Source organism: Eumetopias jubatus, unplaced genomic scaffold (genome assembly GCF_037043125.1).
Source record: "Eumetopias jubatus isolate StellerSeaLion01/CBP00866 unplaced genomic scaffold, mEumJub1_p1.0 scaffold_1, whole genome shotgun sequence".
In the NCBI taxonomy this organism is placed as follows: Eukaryota; Metazoa; Chordata; class Mammalia; order Carnivora; family Otariidae; genus Eumetopias; species Eumetopias jubatus.
The window spans coordinates 129,280,406-129,293,927 of record NW_028274807.1 but is presented as its reverse complement, the minus strand read 5'-3'; the positions used below and the strand labels follow the sequence as shown (position 1 = coordinate 129,293,927).

At 41.7% G+C, this 13,522-nt stretch overlaps 1 protein-coding gene across 1 annotated transcript in view; it reads left to right on the top strand.

Moving 5' to 3' along the window:
- The window catches only part of COL6A5 (collagen type VI alpha 5 chain), a 100,472-nt gene that overhangs the window by 30,051 nt on the left and 56,899 nt on the right, over positions 1–13,522 (top strand). The window contains exons 7-12 of the mRNA XM_028099230.1: positions 5,685–6,260; positions 7,988–8,328; positions 8,438–8,519; positions 10,414–10,556; positions 11,139–11,231; positions 12,806–12,859. Coding sequence (XP_027955031.1) covers positions 5,685–6,260; positions 7,988–8,328; positions 8,438–8,519; positions 10,414–10,556; positions 11,139–11,231; positions 12,806–12,859 — 1,289 coding nt within the window. The remainder of the gene's footprint in view (positions 1–5,684; positions 6,261–7,987; positions 8,329–8,437; positions 8,520–10,413; positions 10,557–11,138; positions 11,232–12,805; positions 12,860–13,522) is intronic.

Sequence of the window (13,522 nt, the reverse complement as noted above, 5' to 3'; positions counted from 1 at the left end):
CAAATTTTAGAATTATTTTTTCCATTTCTTTGAAAAAAGTGGATGGTATTTTGATGGGGATTGCATTGAATGTGTGTAGATTGATCTAGTTATCATTGACATCGTCACAATATTTGTTCTTCTAATCCACGAGCATGGAACGTTTTTCCATTTCTTTGTTTTCCTCAATTTCTTTCATGAGTATTTTATAGTTTTCTGAGTACAGATCCTTTGCCTCTTTGGTTAGATTTATTCCTAGGTATCTTACGGTTTTGGCTGCAATTGTAAATGGGATCAAATCCTTAATTTCTCTCTCTTCTGTCTTGTTGGTGGTGGATAGGAATGCCACTGATTTCTGGGCATTGACTTTATATCCTGCCACTTTACTGAATTCCTGTATGAGTTCTAGCAGTTTTGGGGTGGAGTCTTTTGGGTTTTCCACATAAAGTATCATATCATCTGCAAAGAGTGAGAGTTTGACTTCTTCTTTGCCGATTTGGATGCCTTTGATTTCTTTTTGTTGTCTGATTGCTGTGGCTAGGACTTCTAGTACTATGTTGAATAGCAGTGGTGATGGAGGACATCCCTGCCGCATTCCTAACCTTAGGGGGAAAGCTCTCAGTTTTTCCCCATTGAGAATGATATTCGCTGTAGGTTTTTCATAGATGGCTTTTATGATATTGAGGTAGGTACCCTCTATCCCTATACTCTGAAGAGTTTTGATCAAGAAAGGATGCTGTACTTTGTCAAATGCTTTTTCTGCATCTATTGAGAAGATCATATGATTCTTGTTCTTTCTTTTGTTAATGTCTTGTATCACGTTGACTGATTTGGGGATGTTGAGCCAACCTTGCAGCCCAGGGATAAATCCCACTTGGTCATGGTGAATAATCCTTTTAATGTACTGTTGGATCCTATCGGCTAGTATTTTGGTGAGAATTTTTGCATCCATGTTCATCAAGGATATTGGTCTGTAATTCTCCTTTTTGATGGGGTCTTTGTCTGGTTTGGGGATCAAGGTAATGGTGGCCTCATAAAATGAGTTTGGAAGTTTTCCTTCCATTTCTATTTTTTGGAACAGTTTCAGAAAAATAGGTATTAATTCTTCTTTAAATGTTTGGTAGAATTCCCCTGGGAAGCCATCTGGCCCTGGGCTTTTGTTTGTTGGGAGATTTTTGTTGACTGCTTCCATTTGCTTAGTGGTTATGGTCTGTTCAGGTTTTCTACTTCTTCCTGGTTCAGTTTTGGCAGTTGATACATCTCTAGGAATGTACCCATTTCTTCCAGGTTGTCTAATATGCTGGCATAGAGTTGCTCATAATATGTTCTTAGAATTGTTTGTATTTCTTTGGTGTTGGTTGTGATCTCTCCTCTTTCATTCATGATTTTGTTGATTTGGGTCATTTCTCTTTTCTTTTTGATAAGTCTGGCCAGGGGTTTATCAATCTTGTTAATTCTTTCAAAGAACCAGCTCCTAGTTTTGTTGATCTGTTCTACTGTTCTTTTGGTTTCTAGTTCATTGATTTCTGCTCTGATCTTTATGATTTCTCTTCTCCTGCTGGATTTAGGCTTTATTTGCTGTTTTTTCTCTAGCTCCTTTAGGTGTAGGGTTAGGTTGTATATTTGAGACCTTTCTTGTTTCTTGAGAAAGGCTTGTATTGCTATATACTTTCCTCTTAGGACTGCCTTTGCTGCATCCCAAAGATTTTGGACAGTTGTGTTTTCATTTTCATTGGTTTCCATGAATTTTTTTTAAGTCTTCTTTAATTTCCTGGTTGACCCATTCATTCTTTAGTAGGATGCTCTTTAGCCTCATGTATTTGAGTTCTTTCCGACTTTCCTCTTGTGATTGAGTTCTAGTTTCAAAGCACTGTGGTCTGAAAATACACATGGAATAATCCCAATCTTTTGGTACCGGTTGAGACCTGATATATGACCTAGGATGTGATCAATTCTGGAGAATGTTCCATGGGCACTAGAGAAGAATGTGTATTCTGTTGCTTTGGGATGGAATGTTCTGAATATGTCTGTAAAGTCCATTTGGTCCAGTGTGTCATTTAAAGTCTTTATTTCCTTGTTGATCTTTTGCTTAGATGATCTGTCCATTTCAGTGAAGGGGGTGTTAAAGTCCCCCACTATTATTGTATTGTTGTCAATGTGATCCTTTGCTTTTGTTATTAATTGGCTTATCTAATTGGCTGCTCCAATGTTAGGGGCATAGATATTTACAATTGTTAGATCTTCTTGTTGGATAGACCCTTTAAGTAGGATATAGTGTCCTTCCTCATCTCTTATTACAGTCTTTGGTTTAAAATCTAATTTGTCTGATATAAGGATTGCCACCCCAGCTTTCTTTTGGTGTCCATTAGCATGGTAAATAGTTGTCCACCCCCTCACTTTCAATCTGGGGGTGTCTTTGGGTCTAAAATGAGTCTCTTGCAGACAGCATATCGATGGGTCTTGTTTTCTAATCCACTCTGATAGCCTGTGTCTTTTGATTGGGGCATTTAGCCCATTTATATTCAGGGTAACTATTGAAAGATATGAATTTAGTTCCATTGTATTACCTGTAAGGTGACTGTTGCTGCATATCGTCTGTGTTCCTTTCTGGTCTATGTTGCTTTTAGGCTCTCTCTTTGCTTAGAGGACCTCTTTCTATATTTCTTGGAGGGCTGTTTTGTGTTTGCAAATTCCTTTAGTTTTTGTTTGTCCTGGAAGCTTTTTACCTCTCCTTCTATTTTCAATGACAGCCTAGCTGGCTGTAGTATTCTTGGCTGCATATTTTTCTTGTTTAGTGCTCTGAAGATATCATGCCAGTCCTTTCTGGCCTGCCAGGTCTCTGTGGATACGTCTGTTGCCAATCTAATGTTTCTACCATTGTAGGTTACAGATCTATTCTCCCGAGCTGCTTTCAGGATTTTCTCTTTGTCTCTGAGACTCGTAAGTTTTACTATTAGATGTCGGGATGTTGACTATTTTTATTGATTTTGAGAGGGGTTCTCTGTGTCTCCTGGATTTTGATGCCTGTTTCCTTCCCCAAATTAGGGAAGTTCTCTGCTATAATTTGCTCCAATATACCTTCTGCCCCTCTCTTTCTTCTTCTGGGATCCCAATTATTCTAATGTTGTTTTGTCTTATGGTATTGCTTATCTCTTGAATTCTGCCCTCGGGATCTAGTAGTTATTTATCTCTCTTTTTCTCAGCCTCTTTATTTTCCATCATTTGGTCTTCTATATTGCTGATTCTCTCTTCTGCCTCATTTATCCTAGCAGTTAGTGTCCCCATTTTTGATTGCACCTCATTAATAGTCTTTTTGATTTTGACTTGGTTAGATTTTAGTTCTTTTATTTTCCAGAAAGCGTTTCTCTAATAACTTCCATGCTTTTTTCAAGCCCAGCTTGTATCTTTAAAATCATGATTCTGTACTCTAGGTCCGACATCGTACTAATGTATTGAGTAGGTTCCTGGCAGACAGTACTACCTCTTGTTCTTTTTGTTGAGGTGATTTTTTCCATCTTGTCTATTTGTCCAGAGGAGAATAGGTGAATGAGAGAACAAAATGCTAACAGGGCAACAACGTCCCCAGAAAATATACTCTAAACAAATCAGAGAAGACCTGAAACCAGGCGACAAGAAAGGGAAAGAAAGAAAAAAGAAAAAGGAAAAAAAAGATAAAGATAAAAGCAAACAAAAACAGAATAAAAAAAACAGAATATGATCAAATATGATCAGGCTGGTGCATAGATCAGTGCCACACACTAGATTTTGGGTGTCTTTTTGTCTGTTAAAAGAAAGTGCCTCCCAAAATTTTAAAGAAAGAAAAACTTATATATGTACAAAAATAAGGGTTGATACAACGAAGGGATGGAATATGACTGTAAAATGAAAATTATAAAAAATTTTATAAAAGGAATTGGTAAGAAGTTGTTTGAAAACAGAAAGAAGAGGATTTAAAAAAAAAGTAAAAAAAAGGGGAGAGAATGTGATCAGGCAGGAGACTAGAACAAAGCCATACACTAGAGATTTAGGGTATATTTTGATCTGTTAGAAGAAACTGTATCTCAAAATTTAAAGAGAGAACAAGTTATATATATATGCCAAAAATAAGGGTAACTACTATGAAGGGATAGAATATGACTCTAAAAATGAAAAATAAAAATGTTTTTTAAAAAAGGGATTGATAAGATGTTGGTTGAAAAAGGGAAAAAGAAAAATTCAAAAACAATTTTTTAATTAGAATAAGAAAAAAAAGAAAGCTAAAAAAATTAACTTTGAAAGACTAAAGAATCATGGTAAAAAAGCCATGAATTCTATGTGCAGTATTCTCCTAGCGCTGGAGTTCTGTCGTTCTCATTGATTGGTAAACTTGGTCTTGGCTGGCAGTTCTTGCTGATCTTCTGGGGGAGGGGCCTATTGCCATGGTTCCCAAATGTCTTTGCTGGAGGTGGAATTGCCCCAACCTTGCTGGGTCCGGGCTAAGTAATCTGCTCGGGTTTGCTCTCAGGAGTTTTTTTCCCTGCAAGCTTTCTGTACAGCTTTGGAGGATGAGAGTGAAAATGGCGGCCTCCTAATCTCCACCCCAGAGGATCTGAGAACTTGGGGCCCCACTCCTCAGTGCGCCCCCAAAGAAAAGCAGTCAATCACTCCCATCTCCCCAGTCTCTGGCCGCACTCCGTGCTCACCCAGCCTGTGACTGAGCGTTTCTATCTCTGGCACCCAACTTGGTGTGGAGTCTCCAAACCCAGCAGATCCCTGTGGTGCACTCCCATGCCGCTCCTCCCGGGGGAAGAAGGGGAGTCTTCCCAGATCTGCCACTTGTTGGGTCCCTGCTTCCAGAAAGTGGTTGCTTTTCTGTTCAGAGAGTTTTTGCTATTCTTTTCTTCAATCTCCTGTTGAGTTTGTAGGTGTTCAGAATGGTTTGATCCCTATTCAGCTGAATTCCTGAGACCAGACGAAATCCAGGTCTCCTACTTCTCTGCCATCTTGCTCCGCCCTCCTCCCATTACATTTTAATATTTGGATTATGATATTATAAAAAACTGCAGTAGAAAAAAATACTGGATTTAAAGATAAAAAGAATGAGGCAGTCCAGGCACCCGCTCCACTGTATAGCAATTGTGTATTCTTAGGCAAGTTACTTAACCTCTGAATTCCATTTCTGTATCTATAAAATTAGATTAATTCCTCATAATATGGTCATGAATATTAAGTTATTGTATGCCAAAAACATTTTTAAAATGGTAATTCTCAACACAAATGGTAGTATTAATAGTAACAGGAATACTAACCATAGTACAGGGGTACCATTACCTTGACTTGGGTGAACCTTCCAATTTGGGTGTGTCAAAGGGATTTCTAGCTTTTGCAATTACTTTTTTTTTCATCCAACAAGAAGCCATAACTTTATTAATGATTTCAATTAGTTTTTAATGAACATATTCAAACTATTCAAACTTCTTTCTCTAAGCAACTTTCAATGTCTTTTCAAATGAATCACATAAATATTAAAATTTGGAACAAAGTCTATTATCTTTCTCCTTCACACTATTTCTCCTTGAGGGCCAATCGGTGATTCTCTCTTCTGTTAACTTATCTCAATTTGCTACTAATGTGGGGATTTAGTAAAGCAATTGAAGAATTCGAGGAAGGGGAAAATTTAGAATAATTCATGAGGAAAATAATTGTTTTGTTTTTCCAAATTGCAGGGTGTGACCTTCAAGAAGCTGATGTGGTTTTCTTTTGTGATGGCTCTGACATGGTCTCCCACTCACAGTTTGTTACCATGACAACTTTCGTGTCAGACTTAATTGATAATTTTAACATTCAGAACCAGAGAATAAAAATCGGGTTGGCTCAATTTGGGAGTGGCTTCCAAAAAATTATCGAGTTGAAAAACTCTCTGACTATACCGGAGTTGAAGACTCAAATTCAAACCATCACCAAGAGCAAGGGGTTTCCGCGAATTGACCAGGCCCTTAAAAAAGTGAAAGTCATGTTCGATCCGTCTTCTGGTGGGAGAAGAAATGCTGGTGTCCCTCAAACTTTGGTTGTTATCACACCCAGGGATCCCCCCTATGATGTGGCAGATAAAGTGAAAATCCTGAGAAACCTCGGAATTTGTGTCCTGGTTTGGGGCATAGGGGATGTTCATAAGGAGCAACTTCTGCCGATAACAGGAAATTCTGAAAAAATAATCACCCTCCAAGACTTTAATAAATTAATGAATGTGGATGTGAAAAAAAGAATGGTTCGTGAAATCTGCCAGAGCTGCGGGAAAACCAGTAAGTGCTCCCCTTGGTCTTTTTTGTTTTTGATTTAATTGCCACCTTCCTGGGGCTTCATTTCCCCAAGGTATCCTGGGGGCTGGCTCTAGTTGAACACATTTTTCGAATAGGATGCAGCGAGAATAGACCTCTCCTCTGTTTCCAGGAAGCTTGGGATCAGCCAGCCTTGCTCAGAGACGAGGAAAAGGGTGCAGAGGCTGGAGGAAGTCCTGGGTTGTGTCCTCTGGTCAGCCCTGTCCCCTCACTGCAAGCCAGCCTTTGTGCCCCTCTTACCACTGAGAGTCAGTCTCCTATTTCTGCTCCCTCCACTTGTGGCAGGCCGAGAATAATGCCTTGTGTCCAGTGGGAAGTAAGTAAAACAGACACTGGCTGGTTGGCAGCTTTACTAAGTTTTTTAAACCATCTTGTAAGGGACTTGGTGTTCCTGTGTGTGTGTCTGTGTGTTTGTCTGTTTGAGCCTATGTGTGGGCATATTTTCTTCTTCTTTTAATGATGGCATTTGTATAATCATAATATAGTAAAGATTTGAATTTGTCCTTAGTGATTATTTGATTCCCAGAGGTCACAAACACCAATGGCTGCAAAGGCCAGGAGGGTAAGGTAAGTGAGTCAAGAGGGCAGGGAGGGAAGGAAATGAAGGGATAACAATGAGCCATCTGATGGTGAGGCCAAAATTCACTCCAGCTGAGAGTCACTGTGTAGGACTCAGGTTCTGTACATTTGGGCTAGGAGTTGAGAGGAGAGTACCTCAGGATATAACATTTTGTGGAATCTGTACAACATGCAGAAATTCCTTGGCGTGCTTCTGTTCCTAGAGTTATGGCTGAAACCACTTCTTTCACAAAATGGGTTGGTCTTTCCAAGCTCTCCAGATCTTCTACACCCCATTTGGGATGCTCGGCCGGAAGCAGATTACAGTGGTGGAAAAGGCTCTGGCACCGGAATCCGAAAGCCAGGGTTCTTGCTCTGGTGCAGTAGCAGCAACCTCCAGGAATCATGATTTCCTCACGTGTAAAATGAGCAACTGGGCTGGGTCAGAAGTGATCAAATGGCGACTTGCAGCTGAGTTGTGTTGGTCCTGTCTGCTGTTGACAAATTGTTAAAATTAGTTGACAGCTTTTACAAACTGAATGTTTCACATGAAAAATAGAAGATTTCAGGCTTTCCTTGGAAAAATCAGGCAATCTGACCACACTGGGCCCCTTCTCCCGCATGGCTACTCTCAGTGGGAGTTGAGCAGTGAACAGATGGGTTGTTGTTCTCCATTCATTCTCTTTGCTTGCTCCCTGTCCCTCTAACTCCTTTACATTATCCACCTGGCCTTCATAGCCATTTGTGTTTGTGACCTCTGGATTAAATAATCTTTAAGGATATTTCAAATATTTAATATGTTATGATTATATGAATCATAATATGTCATCATTAAAAGAAGAAAATAGGCATGTGCGCACATGCACACACATTCACACACACAGCCAGCCACTGAAAATGAGGCTAAACCATGATTGGAGCTTGAAATAGCTATTGGAACTTGAAATATTTGAAAGAGGAGAGAGGAAATACCTGTGCTGATCAAGCAGCCAGTATCTTCCTTCTTGAACACTGGATACTAGGGACCCTCCAGCCCTGGGCCATGCCATGACTGCTCTTCTTTTTTCTGCCTGGTCAGCTCTTCCTTGCTCCTGTCTACTTATTAATCTGGCCTCATTTCCCTTGGTCTCCAGATTGCTTTATGGACATAGTGGTCGGGTTTGACATTTCCACTCACCTGCTGGGGCAGCCGCTGTTCCATGGCCACCCCCGGCTGAAATCCTACCTCCCAGGCATCTTAGAGGACATCACCTCCATCAGGAGGGTCAGCTGTGGAGCAGGCACAGAGGTGCAAGTGAATGTGGCCTTCAAGGTGAACAATGACCAAGAATTCCCTGCCAAGTTCCAAATCTACCGGAAAGCAATATTTGACAGCCTGCTGCAAGTCACTGTCAATGGCCCAACTCATCTGAATGCACAGTTCCTGCAGTCGCTGGGGGATACATTTAAGGATAGATCTAAATCCCAAGGACAGGTACTCATATCACATTCAATCTCTCATCTCCACATTCTTTCATTTCTTCCTCCCCAATTATATATTTCATTTTCACATCATTCCATCCTCTGCTTTTCTCTTCCTCTAGGTGCTACTCATCTTTTCAGATGGTCTTGGGGGTGAAAGCGAGATAATGCTTGAAGATCAATCGACCAGGCTCAGAGAAGCAGGTACTGAGTTGCAAATTTAAGTGGTGAAGCATAGAATATGCTAACAAGTCCCTTCTTACTCAGGTGTTGTAGATCTTGGGGTCTGTCTGGCCACTGGTAGCAGATGCTGTTGATGCCTCCCCAAACCCTGTTGACCAGCCTGTACACTCATCTCCCAAATGCCACAAATGCCATGGCTAGGTACTTATACCTGTGCCCTTCTACAGTCATGTGTCCTTGACTGACCTGAACCATTACCTTGGAGTGGGGGTGGGTTTATACCACGTCCCACCTGGAAATGGAAGGGGATAAAATAAAAATAAATAAATAAATAAATAAATAAAATTAAAAAATTGATATAGGGATAAAAAGCCTAGCACCCATGCCTCAAGCGGGTCAACTCTGATATAGTTTACAACCCGGAGTCCGTCATGAATCATACCAAGTTGAAGATTTTACTGAGACACATTCTTGCTTACAACTTTCCCCTCCCTTTCCTCCACCTCTTTCTCCCTCAATAAACCACGTACACACAAATTCCTCTCTTAGATTCTGCTTCCAGGGCTCCTGACCTAGGACACTCCCTACTGTTTCTGATTATTCATGTGAAAGATAGCCACACAGATCTTGAAAAACACTTCTTAGGATATATATATATCCCCAATCTATGTCAGTTTCAGACTGAACTGGGAGCTAAATGCAGAAGTTGAGAGTCTTATACAGTGACATGAGGCTCCAGTGATTGTCAGATGGGGTGCATTATTTGAGACTTCCTGGGTATAGACTCACACTGGCTTCTGGGGTTTAATGTCCACAAGCAACCTCCCTAGAGGCCACAAAATTTCCTGCTTGATTGCTGGGTTGTATCATTCTCCTTTCCCACTGTTCTGGGCACATCACATTCCTCAGTACAGCCTCTGGTTCTTTACAGGGTCTGGCTCCGCTCCCCACTCTGGCCTTCCCTCACTCCCCACACAGCATCTTAGGCACACAGAGCCACCCCCTTCTTCCTCCAGCACGCTTCACACCTCAGTCCCCCAGGCCTCCATTCCTGGCATACACTTTTCTTCTACCTAGAACTCTCCCCATCTCAGCTCCTCCCCAGTTCTTCTCCACCTTCTGTCTCTGGTTCTCTGCCTTGACCAGCTTCCATTTATCCTTCAGGATCAGCGTAGACGTCAGTTCTTCCCAGAAACTTTCTACGGCTTTCTAAGGCTAAGCTGGGAGCTTTTCCTTTAGGCTTTCAAAGCACCCTGCCATTCCCTCTCAGGACATTTACCACTACACGGAGCAGCCATCTGATTGCTGTCCACCTTTTCCATTGGACTGGACAGAATGTGCCTGTCCTATTCATCTTGTGTCCCTGGTATAATGATTAATACATAATAGGCTTCTAATAAGCCAAGATTTGCTTAATGAAAGTTGGGTAGAGTAAATGGACTAATGAGTGAATTAATGAGTGAGTGAATGAATGAATGAATGAAGTCCTCGCTATGGCCAGGTGTTCACCCTGGGCTTTCCTCAGGCTCATAGGGCCTGGGCACCCAGGGGTGTTTGGCCATGGAGATGACTTTGAGAACGATTATTAATTTACATCGAGAAAAATTCAGAAAACCTCTGAAGATGAACAATGCCCTTTCTTAAAAATTGCTTTCAAATACCCAAGAATTGAATCAAAACTTGGTGGTGAAGCATTAAACAGTTTTCTGCTAGTGTTTTTCTGTCGGGTTTGAAGCCTGAACAAGCAAGTAAGCCTGTTGGGTTCTTCATACATCAAGAGTCCTACTTCTTCTTATGTTTCCTTTTCCCTTTTCTGGTTCTCTGAACATCACTCATCGAGTAGAAATATGATGGGCTTTCCTTCTCTTTCATGTGCGACCCCTTTGGTTTTGAATCTCTTATGTTTACTGATTAGGACTTGATGCTCTGCTGGTGGTGTCCCTAAACACGACTGCCCACGATGAGTTTTCCAGCTTTGAGTTTGGAAAGGGATTTGATTACAGAACTCACCTGACCATTGGCACGAGAGAAGTGGGCAAGATGCTGTCACAGTACCTGGTGAGCTGTGGAGCAGAAATGCAGTTATTCAAAAGGCCATCGGAATGAAATTGGAGTTTTGATGAGTATTTCTAGAGACTGCCTTACTTGCCCCACTAAATGAAGTGCATGATCTTTAGTAGATGAAAAAGTATGAAAGACCAGAGCAGTGTATTTTTATTTTTGTGTGTCCATCCCTCCTTTATCATCTCACCAAATGAATGTACGGGGAATAAAAAAAACAACCAGCCCCTAGTCACACAGAAAAGCTCCCAGCAGTTTATACTGCAGAAATCCCCAGAAAACAAGAGTCTGTCAAGGAGGAGCCAACTAGTCTTGTGCAGACTTAGCCTGCGGCCATCCGTGTGGCAGGTGCCCTTTCTATAGACAGGTCATTTCCTGGGAGAGGGAATGATGCATCTCAGTTGCTAGCTCGGTGCCCTGTCTTCAGTATTAAGTCAAAGAGCACCTCTGATCCTCTGCAGCCCCTCCCCCAAAGAGAGAGGATGGCCGTGTAGGTGGTGCGTTATGATCTATATGAATACGGTTCTTATGCCGTGAAGTTCCTGACCATTGTTGCTCACTCAAGGTTGCTTTTTCCAGGGAAACATTGCAGAGAAGACTTGCTGCTGCACATTTTGCAAGTGTTCAGGGCCTCCAGGTTCTCATGGATCCCGAGGACTACAAGCCACGAAGGTGCCATTCAGTTGTGAAACTATTTTACCCAGTGTGCCTTGATTTGGTGGGTGGGACTGAGGCCAAGTAGTGCACTTTGCAGCTTTCACTTGATGCTGATGTAATTGCTTTGGGGATTTATTCCATGCGATTTCTGTGGTATAGGAGCCAGTTCAGAAGGACTCACTTTTGATACTGCCGTTAAGAATGACTCCCATTTTTCTTACATATCGTTCGTGATGTCGTTCCTTGGTTTTGCAATTTATACTTTCACACCTGCTTTAAACAGTTTGAAGAGTGCAAGAGGTGTTAGAAACAGTGGCGAAGGTTGTATTTCCTCAGTCATGAATGAAATTGAACCTCAAAAAGAGCAAAGCATTGCAGATTAATAGCCCTTTAAAAATGAATTCTAGAAGATCAGTTACACAACAACAGCTTAAATAAATATGTCATGGTGTCTTCATTAATGGAATGCTCTAAGGTGCTGAGGCTGAATGAACTACAGGTACATATAACAGCATGAATAAGTTTTACAAACACAGTAATGGCAAAAACAAAGAAACAAAACAAAACGCAGAAGCATACATAGAGTATGATTCCATTTATAAAAGGTTTGAAAGGAGGCAAAACTAACTTATGTCTAGGGGTGAATAATTCAGTAATAAAGTATAAAAAAGGCAAGAGAGTATTGTCATAAAAGCCAGGAGTGTGCTCCCTGGGGTGGGGGTGGGGGTGGGAGTGACTGGCATTGGGAGGGCAGCGGGCTGCATCTGGGTGCCAGTGATGTCCTATTTCTTGGCCTGGCTGGTGGCTACATGGATGTTCACTTTATAATAATTAAGCTGTGACTTTATATTTCATTTATTTTATGTGCTTTTTCAAATGCATTTTAGATATCATAATTAAAAGGAGTCTTTTTTTTTTTTTTTTAAGAGAGCAAATGTAATACTTGCTCATGAGTTCTGCATTGTGCATCCTTGTGGGTACATGATCTTGGCCTTTTTACCGAGTTACGATGTTTTGTTTAGCACAGTTTCCTCTCTCCTCACTTTGCTCTGGTCAGTATTAGAGTTACATTCCAAGAGCACAGCTCCCAGGTGTACTAAGCAGACAGGCAGGACCTGTGTTACACGGTGAGGAAAGCAAACCTCTGATTAAACCTTTGCCACCAATAAGCCACAAGGCAGTTAAACCACACGTGGCAGAGGGAGAAGTGATCGCAATTGAAATGTATGTAACCTCCTTGTTGGGAGAAGTGCTTTTTCTTCCTTTAGCTCTCAGAAAAGCAAAAGGAAATAAAATGATCTCTGGAAATGTGATCGATTTGCCTTCTAGAAGAGTTGTAGGGGCCACAGCTGCCCACCATGCAGCCCCTCAGGCACAGGATCTGCCCTGACGCCCTGAGCTGCAAAGTGGGCTCCGCAGGTCAGCCTCTGGTAGGAGTCAGGGGTTGTCAGACTCTTCCCAGACTCAAAGCCACCCCTGTAGACGCTGCCACCAAGTTGAAGGGAGGGACTTGTCTACAATGCCTAACGATTTCACAAGTTCAGATTGAAGAAAGCTGGCTGAAATGTATTTTCTCTCTATCCTCCCAGGGTTCTCCAGGTCTGAAAGGCAGCAGAGGACACCGGGGAGAGGACGGAGACCCTGTAAGTTTTTCTGACCCTCCTACCCCCAACACAAGCAATGATTTTCTTTTGCATGGACAGCTTTATGTTCCTACAGAAAGGGTTTTGTTTATATGGGGGGTTTTGGTGGTTTTGAAAGCAGATTGCTTCCCCCCCCCCTTTTTTTTTGGTCTGGATCGTAAGCACTCACCAAATCCACTTTTCAGGGAAGGAGGGAGCAGGCTCACCCACATGTTTCCTGGCATGTTTTTATCAGTGGCAGGGAGCGGGGCATGGTCCTGTCTCCCCTACGCAGGGCAAAGTAGGACTAGATACTAGTGAGAAGCTATCTTTGGACCTGGAGCTCAGTGCTTAGTACATGGAAAGGCATGACTTCATGGTTCCATGCAACACAGAGGTTTTCTAATCTCAGTCTTTGATCCTAAAACCAGAACTCTCCTTTGGTTCATTAATCGAATTATGAGAATAGATTTGAAGGAACTGAAACACTTGAGTGGCTCTGTTTGTGGTGGGGAAAGTTCAGGAAGCATACAGCCTGCATCTCCATCCCCTTAGAATCAAGCTAGCTCTCCGTCTGGGCAGCAATATTTAAAATAAAATTAAATCTGGGCAGGTATAATTAAAAGCATAGGTTTGGTCAGGCAGCCAAGGGCTGACCTAGACAAGAAACCTTAGCAACACACT